Below are 9,572 nucleotides of genomic sequence, written 5' to 3' on the forward strand. Positions count from 1 at the left end.
TAATTTGCAGCATTCATTTTAAGGGGATAGGGGAGAGGAGAGAAGAGAAGGAGGTGAAGAATCTTTTTGTTGTTTTTTAATGGGATGCCTTTAAGGGTTATCATTCAACCTGCTAGAAGCACGGAGGTTGTTCTTGTTACAGTACCTTATCTACTTTTCAGACCCATTGCATTAGAATTTGAGGGTAGGCAGTTCTAGTATTTTGCCCCCCATTTTGCTGCAATTAGAAATGAAAGACACAAACCACTGTAGTGAGGTTATTTGGTTGTCTGATAGTCTGTGCTGCTCCTCAGCCATTGTCACAACTAAGCCATATTTTTCCACTGTAGTGACATTGTAATACAGACACACACACAGATTTGTAGCATCTGTGCCAGAATTTTGTATGAACATTTGTATATACTAATATAGAAAATTCTCAAATCTTCCAGCAGGCACATTAACCTCTCATAATGTGAGATTTTGGATTCTTTTGTAAAACTCTTACGACTCTGTATTCTGGAAATGTAACTGGAAATGCTTTTTTTTTTTTTTTTTCCCCCCTCTTCCTCTTGTTTTTCTGTAATGAGGGAGATGTGTGGCTGTAGATTGTCTTCTCTATCTGTACTTTTTTGCCCCAAATGTGAAATGTGTTCTTGTGTGCAGTGGAAGTCACCCCCAGCCTAGAGCACAGTTTGTGCAAGGTGACAGTGTGGGCTAGGAAGACTTCTGCAGCTGCTGTCTCCTGTTGGCTGGGTAAATATTAGAAGCTGTGGAAATATATCTGTTGAATGGTGAACGTTCCCATAGTGCCACTATTGTTTAGTCCCAGAGTAGGCCCTGATTTAGTGAGGAATTTTAGGCTTAAGCCCATCCCTATTTCTTGAAACTATGAAATAAATATTTCAGTGAAAATTATTTCAGTATTTGATTGTTTTACTGAATCGTGGTCTTCAATACTTTGGGTGTTTATCCTGAATAAATTTATTTACTTGGTGGATTTAAAAATGAGTCTTGAAGAGTTTATTACTACTTTAATTTTGGAGCCTGTTAAAAACAAATATAATCATTACTTTTTGTACTTTTCAAAATAATGTATTCAATGGTGAATCCCTTTTTGAATGGAATATAATACCTCCATAGATACAGATTCCTTCAAAAGCACTAGTCCGAGGTTACAGTAAGATTTTATGTGAGAATATTTACATTTTTAACCACATCCTTACATTTTGGATATCTGTCTGCTTTTTCAAACAATGGATGTATATTTATAGTGTAAATATTCTCACTGAAGCAAACACAATGTGCTGTGCTACTCATGTACAATATATAGCATCTCATGTCCACTTAGATTAGAATGCACAGCTTTTAACACTGCTCAAAGATGACAGTATATCTATGGGGAAGCACTGGCATCCAGAAGGCACATTTTATAGGAAAAAAATATTAGCAAGACTTAATAAGGAGAAAAGAAATGCAAACTGCTCCCCCTAATTTTTAGTTGTACGGAATTTGAAGCTTTTTCCTCTTTTTCCACCATGCATTTGCCTGAATCTGTTCATGCACAAATGAGAAGGAAAAGAAGAGCTGGTATTATGTTCTGTAATTTCTTCCGCTTTGGATATAGTATTTGCTGAGGAGGATCACTGCTTCTATCTGCTCATGGTATTTCTGTGTGGCTTCAGGACCAGCAGTGTCTTTGCAGATGCAGGCATAGCTGGAGAAGATTGCTGAGAGTTTGTTGGTTGCAGAAAGATAGGCTATCTGAAATCTGTCTGTCTGTTGATCTACCTACTATAATTTAGGGGGAGAATCTGAACATCTTATGCTTTTATTTGATGTAGAATAATATTACTTGTCTCTGCAAGTGATTATAATAGGAATATTTTTGCTGTGTTTAAAATTCTGAAGCTTACTAATTTGTCAAATTTCTGTGAGAATTTTAGTAAAACATACATTTTTTAGAAATTAGCATTCTTCATTTTATATGCTTCTGAATTAGCTCTAACAGAAACCTCTTCAGTTAGAGAATTGCACTGACCTTGCAAAATACCATATGTTGAGGGTGCTGCTATTCATCTTATAAACATTAGTAGTCTTGAATGAAAAGGTATTGTGTGTATCGTATGGTAACTACAGGAGTTAAATATATTTTTTTTGATTGCAGTAATAGAAATTAAACATTTTTGATAAATGACACTCTTTTTTGGTTAAGAAGCATTATTTCTTTGTGTTATTTCAGATAATAGCTATACAGATGTGGGTGTGCACATCATGGAAATTCATGGGTTTTTTAGAATTTGGCTTAAGTTCTGAAACCATAGAAAATCAGACTCCTGGCCAATCTTACATTTTTTAACTATTATATTTCAGTATATATTGATAAAGAGTGAACGCAGTTGTGTAGTAGTCTCAGCAGAACCTAAGACTAGGAAAGTAAGTGAAAGATGGATAGTTCACCCTGACACTGTTTCTTTTCTTTGACAGTTTAACACTGAACTTTCATGTAGTTTTAACATTTCTTCTGTGGTTTAGCTCCTTCTACTTTTATGGTAGAGTGCAAAAGTATGAGAATAGAGAAAAGACACCATCATAAATAAATAAATGAAAATAAAAGATAGGTCAGTGGCTTAGTTAGATTTTCTACTTAAGCAGATATTTAGATGCTTATATATAGCAATTATAAAAATATATATTTATGCAATTTAGAATTAAGTAAAGAGATTTAAGCAGATAATTCACATGAATTCTTACAAAATGTTGTATCAACTGTAGCAGCATACTGCATCCTACAATGGTTTCTTGCATCATTTATTAAAAATATTGGGATGTGAAAATTCCAGAAAATTGACATAGTTCCACTAAGTAAGAAGATAGCTCTTAATAAAAGCTCAGAATGTGGGCCCCCTCAGTTTTCAGCTTCTACCTGATAACTGTCTGCTGATCATTACTAAGTTTTGTTGTGGTTTTTTTAAATAAAAATGCCAGATAGTAACTGTCCATTTTTATGCACTTTAGGCCTCAAGAGTTTTTTTTTTTATTTTTATTTGAAAGTAATTTTGGAATCAGAAACCATATTATTCTATAATTGTTCTTTACTTTTCTGAAACTTAAGAATGTATTGTCTTTTGCTGTTAGAAGTAACTGAAAACAGGTGTGTTTAATGAGAGAGCTAAGAAATCTTAGACCATAAGTGTGGAAATGAATTTTATTTGCATGCCTAGAGTTCAGAATGGCAGTGCTACTACCGTGCTCAAATACCAGCAGAGTGTTTCAGAAGCACCATTACTGCAAGGCTGGGAAGCTGACTGACTTCTTAGTTCTTTTACTATTTCTGTATTTTATTCTTCATTTTATGGACTAAATGCATTTTTAAGAATATTTTTCTTCTGGCTTATGGTGCTTTCCCGGCATCTTCCTGGCCTTTGGCTCCAAGGTGATTTCTGTAGTGACTTCTATTGTGTTTGGTATTCACCAGTCCTTTTAAACATATTAGAAAACATCTGAAGCTGGCCCATCTGTAAGGAATTGGGCCCTGCTTAACACATTTTTAAAAACCAAAAGATCAGATCATCTTCTGAAAAAATTTGACACTTAGGGGACAGTTGAAAGATGCAGTGGGCATCTTAGGGTTCAGCACTACCCCAGTACTAGATGGACTTTTTTCTTACTTTATCTTAACAGATTGGACTGAAGTAGTTAGGAGCTGCATTAAGACTGAATTGCAAAGGTGAAAACAGAATGAAGTACTTGCCATAATACTCACTTCTCTAGAACAAAAATTAAAAATTTAAAAACAGTCTTCATATTACAATGACAAAAGATTCTGTTTATTTTTCAAAAAAATAAGTGTCAGAATATATTAGCGACTTTGTACAAAAGGAAGCTCAACTTGTACTTTTGCTCCCCCCAACTGAAGATGACCTCATCTTTCTTAACATGATGATATGCATTTTCTTCATATCCCTTAGGAGTAGTGCGTCTTTTTGTGACGTCCTTTCAGTATTGTACCATGGAAGGACATGGGCTACTTTTCAGCATCATCTGCTGCACAGTTCACCTGACAAGGAGGCATTTTTTTATTCGACCGCTCAAAATTGTTCACAATCCATGTTTTCTACCTTGACATGCTTATAAATGATCTACATTCCATTATCATTGTGATTTTTTTTTTTTTAAGCTTCTTTTACAAAACTGGAGGGAAATGTGTACAAGTATATTTTCTGCTTTGCAATGAAAGTGTACATTTATCACTTAGGTACATGTAAGCCACTTCTGTGAATTGGGCCCTTGGAGTAAATGTGTTTTGATGTAATGGCCATCTGCTCATGAATATCACATTTGCTAGTTTAAAAAATAGTTTGATATAGATAAACACATAGTTTGGTAAGAATATATAGTTTCATCAGGTAGCAATACAATAGCAAAGTTTTGTATTTGCCGTAAGCCAATAATCAAGATGGGATGGAGGTCTCAAGTTTTTTGTTTGTTGCTTTCAAAAATTAAACTTTAACATTTACTTTTAGTTTCTGACTTGTTTTCAAAATGGTAAATGCAGGACCCACATCAGATCATAACAGGAGGCAAAGTATATACTAGCCATTTCAGAAGACAATCATAGTTTTGCTTCTCTTTTCACCTTGTAAAAATGAAAGCTGTTCTGCACTCAGATGGACCCAGTACAGCCAGCTATCAGGACACCCTGAACAGCTGGCCTGACACCCTTGCCCCTTATAGCTCCATTAGAGTCAGGTGTCAGTGACACATAAATGGCCCTTGAAGCTGTAGCTAAAGCCAGTTTGCCCTAAAAGACAGCGCTGAAGAGGTGGGGTTGGTCAAGTCAGTAGTGGTTTGGAGCACCTAGGTCTGAGGGGTGCAGGTCAGTTGCAATGTGTTGTGCATACATAGTGCAGTAAATACAGCTCAGTGCCGGGCCATTTTTTAGGTTGATAAAAACTGGTTTACAGAATCTTTGTTTGATTTTGGTTTTGATATTATGGTATCTACTGTGGTCCTGGCACATATTTTACTGCTGAAGTCAAAGTTTATTCTTAGGTAGCACCGATATCAAACTGTAACCAGGACAGAGTGTGTGGATTTTATAGGTAGAGTGTGTGAGTGATGGTGAGTTTGGTTTCTGGATGTACCTTCAAAATTTGTCTTTATGGTTACTGCTTTTAGTACAGAAGACAGGAACGATGTAAAATGTGCATGTTGGGTAACTTTGTCTTGTTTTCCACTCCTGTCTCCCCTCCTGTATTTTAGCATATGTTCCTGAGGAGGAATTGAAAGCAGCAGAAATAGATGAAGACAGCGTGGAAGATGATGGGCTGTCTCTGGACATCCAGGAGAATGAGTATTTGTGCAATGAAGAAGCGGAGATCAAAGAGGCTCAAAGCTACCAGAACTCCCCAGTCAGCACTGCAACTAATCAGGATGCAGGCTATGGTTCGCCGTTTAGTGAAAACAGCGATCAGCTGGCCCATTTCAAAAGCACTTCCTCTAAAGAAGAGAAAGAGGATCCTCAGTGCACAGACAATGTTTCCTATCCACAGGACAGCTTGGCACAAATAAAAGCTGTGTATGCAAATTTGCTTTCAGAGACTTGCTGGTCCAGTTTAGCTTTGGACTTAAAGAAATCCAATCCAACCACCAGCAACAATGGAATCAGCCAGAATGAAAACACCCCCAGTACTGACACCAATGCCAATTCCCAGAGTACTAGTACTACCAGTACCAACACTAGTACCAGTACAACTACCAGTAATACTAGTAACAGTAATAGTAACAGTGGTGGCTCAGGTTATGACTGGCACCAAGCTGCATTAGCTAAAACTTTGCAGCAGACCTCATCATATGGACTTCTCCCAGAGCCTAGTCTTTTCAGCACAGTACAGCTTTACCGGCAAAACAATAAACTTTATGGGTCCGTGTTCACCGGTGCTAGCAAGTTCCGATGCAAAGACTGCAGTGCAGCCTATGACACACTGGTGGAGCTAACAGTGCACATGAATGAAACTGGACATTACCGTGATGACAACAGAGATAAAGAAGCTGATAAGACCAAACGGTGGTCAAAGCCTAGAAAACGATCACTTATGGAAATGGAAGGCAAAGAGGATGCCCAAAAAGTACTGAAGTGCATGTACTGTGGGCATTCGTTTGAGTCTTTGCAAGACCTCAGCGTCCATATGATAAAAACAAAGCATTACCAGAAAGTGCCTCTGAAGGAGCCAGTACCAGCCATCACTAAATTGGTCCCTTCTACCAAAAAGCGAGCACTTCAGGACTTAGCTTCACCTTGTTCACCTGAGCCAACAGGGATCACTGCAGAAGCTTCACTGGGTGAGTCTGCAAAGGATCAGAAAACTGCCAACCCCTATGTGACTCCAAACAACCGCTATGGCTATCAAAATGGTGCTAGCTACACTTGGCAGTTTGAGGCACGCAAAGCCCAGATACTGAAATGCATGGAATGTGGCAGTTCCCATGACACTTTGCAGCAGCTCACTGCTCATATGATGGTCACTGGTCATTTCCTGAAGGTGACCAATTCTGCTTCCAAAAAAGGCAAACAGCTAGTATTGGACCCTGTGGTGGAGGAGAAGATACAGTCTATACCTCTTCCACCCACCACCCACACAAGGCTACCAGCCTCCAACATTAAAAAGCAGCCCGATTCCCCAGTGGGCTCCACAAACTCGGAGGAAAAGAAAGACCTAGAGAAGGAGAAGGTGGTGGTCAGTGAAACGGATAAAAAGATTAAAGAAGAAAATGAGGACTCTACAGAGAAATTTGAGCCAACAACTTTGTATCAGTACCTCAGAGAGGAGGACCTAGATGATAGTCCTAAAGGTGGAATAGATATATTGAAATCCCTGGAGAACACAGTGACAACAGCTATCAGCAAAGCTCAGAATGGAGCCCCTTCCTGGGGAGGATACCCCAGTATTCATGCAGCTTACCAGCTCCCAGGAACAGTCAAACCCCTTCAGCCCACGGTGCAGAGCGTTCAAATGCAGCCGTCTTACGCAAGCAGTGTAAAATCACTGTCATCAGAACACAATGCGCTCATCCATTCCCCAGGCAATCTCACACCCCCACCTCACAAGAGCAATGTATCTGCTATGGAAGAACTCGTGGAGAAAGTTACAGGTAAAATCAACGTGAAGAAGGAAGAAAAGCCTGTGGAGAAAGAGAAGAGTTCTCCAGTCAAACCCATGTCACCTGCTGCTAAAGAAAACAAGGACTTCCCAAAAGCAGAAGAAATAAGTAACAAACAGCAGCAGAAGAAGAGCTCTGAGACAGAAGTTCAGAAGGTCAAAAAGGATAGTCCAGCAGAAGCACATACGCCAAATGGTACTGAGCCACTTAAAACAAAGGTTGCAAATGGCTGTAACAATTTAGGAATCATCACAGATCATTCACCTGAGCCATCCTTCATTAATCCACTGAGCGCTTTACAGTCCATTATGAATACCCACTTAGGCAAAATTTCCAAGCCGGTAAGCCCCTCTCTGGACCCTTTGGCCATGCTGTACAAAATTAGCAACAGCATGTTGGACAAACCCATTTACCCAACCACTCCGGTCAAGCAGGCTGATGCTATTGACCGGTATTACTATGAGAACAGTGATCAACCTATTGATTTAACCAAGTCCAAAAACAAACCTCTTGTTTCCAGTGTGGCTGACTCTGCCTCGTCCCCGCTAAGGGAGAGTGCCCTGCTGGATATTTCCGATATGGTGAAGAACCTGACAGGGCGTTTGACACCCAAGTCTTCAACTCCGTCTACCGTGTCAGAGAAGTCTGATGCTGACGGAAGCAGTTTTGAGGAAGCTCTGGATGAACTGTCTCCAGTACACAAGAGGAAGGGCAGACAGTCCAACTGGAACCCTCAGCATCTTCTGATCCTTCAAGCCCAGTTTGCTTCCAGCTTGAGGGAGACCCCAGAAGGCAAATACATTATGTCGGACCTAGGTCCACAAGAGCGGGTACACATCTCTAAGTTTACTGGTCTTTCCATGACCACAATTAGCCACTGGCTGGCCAATGTGAAGTATCAGTTAAGGAGGACAGGTGGAACTAAATTTTTAAAGAACTTGGACACAGGACATCCTGTTTTCTTTTGCAATGATTGTGCCTCTCAGTTCAGGACTGCTTCTACATACATAAGTCACTTAGAGACACACCTAGGGTTTAGTTTGAAGGATCTGTCAAAGTTGCCACTTAATCAGATTCAAGAACAGCAGAATGTTTCAAAAGTCCTTGCAAACAAGACTTTGGGCTCACTTGGAATTGCCGAGGAGGACTTAGGCTCCACATTCCAGTGTAAGCTCTGTAACCGAACTTTTGCGAGCAAACATGCAGTCAAACTGCACCTTAGTAAAACACATGGCAAGTCCCCAGAGGACCATCTGATCTATGTAACTGAGTTAGAAAAACAATAGCGTCCAGGTAAGCAGCCAGGTATGCAAGTGACCACAGGAACATTGCACTAAACTTCTTCATAGTACTGCACTAGGCCTGACCTGAGCCTCTGAAATCAGTCTTACTTTTGTTGCTGAACTGCCTATCTGGACCTTGGTTTTTCTTACACTTATTTTGTAGTTATATTTATATGCTCTTTGTCTGATCTGTGCATGGTTATTTTTTGTTTCTGTTTTTATTTTTTGTGAGTCAAAGTCTGACCTTTATTTTCAACATCTGTCCTTGATGTTAAGCTATCTTTTGTAGAATATAGTGGGAGACACTATTGAGAGACATTAATTTAGCCGTAAAGAAAGACACAAAGAACAATGATAAAGAGACATCCTAAAATTACAAAGTTGCCATGACAATAAAGGTCACAGAACCTGGTAGTGTCAAGTTTTAACCCTCTGAGAACTGTAATAGTATTTCTGTGCCTTTCCCAGTGACTAAATAAGTATATAAGGAAAAACAAAACAAAACAAAAGGCTTAAGGGCATTTCATTAAAATAAAAGCTGTGTCGGAAGCAGAATTTATTTTTTTTTAAATGAATGAGCTTTTTTTTTTTTTTTTTTTTTTTTTTTTAATGCAGAACTGGTTTGTGAAGAATTTGTGCATGCAGTCCTTGGAAGAAGGAGAGCTGTGTAGTACTCAAGGGGTTAGGAAGCCACAACTGTATGAGTTAAATAATAATTAAAATAAAAATCAAACCAAGTTGCCACTATGCCCAAACCCTCTGGATGCTGAGAATTGCCACTTTTTGGCAAAAAAAAAAAAAAAAAAGTATGCAAGCTGTTATTTAAAACAAGTGTAAAAATGCTCTTTCCTTCCTTTTTTTTTTTTTTTTTTTTTTTTTTTTTTTTCCTTTCCTGTAAAATACTGCAGTTTCTAGTTATTTACAAATGTTAAGCTTTGGTACAAGCTGACCTTTCTATAGTGTGCTGCATTGGTAAATGAAAACAAAAAAAAAATGGGGCAAATGTTGGATTCTGTTCCTTGTAAATTGCCAGCATCAGCTTAAAAAAATACATGTTACATATCGTACCATTTTAAACTGTTCAACTTTCTTTGTACCTTCTGGCTGTATGCTTTCTCTTTTAACTTTTTATATTGTCATTTTATA

The 9,572-nt window shown here is 38.6% G+C and overlaps 1 protein-coding gene across 1 annotated transcript in view; it reads left to right on the plus strand.

The window, feature by feature from the left end:
* Positions 1 to 9,263, plus strand: part of TSHZ1 (teashirt zinc finger homeobox 1) — a 53,904-nt gene extending 44,641 nt beyond the window's left edge. Inside the window, exon 2 of the mRNA XM_042798069.1 lies at positions 5,245 to 9,263. Within this exon, the coding sequence (XP_042654003.1) occupies positions 5,245 to 8,429 (3,185 nt within the window). The 3' untranslated portion in view covers positions 8,430 to 9,263. The remainder of the gene's footprint in view (positions 1 to 5,244) is intronic.
* The last annotated feature ends 309 nt before the right edge of the window (positions 9,264 to 9,572 follow it).

Source organism: Tyto alba, unplaced genomic scaffold, assembly GCF_018691265.1.
Source record: "Tyto alba isolate M040663 unplaced genomic scaffold, T.alba_DEE_v4.0 Super-Scaffold_27, whole genome shotgun sequence".
Taxonomy (NCBI): domain Eukaryota; kingdom Metazoa; phylum Chordata; class Aves; order Strigiformes; family Tytonidae; genus Tyto; species Tyto alba.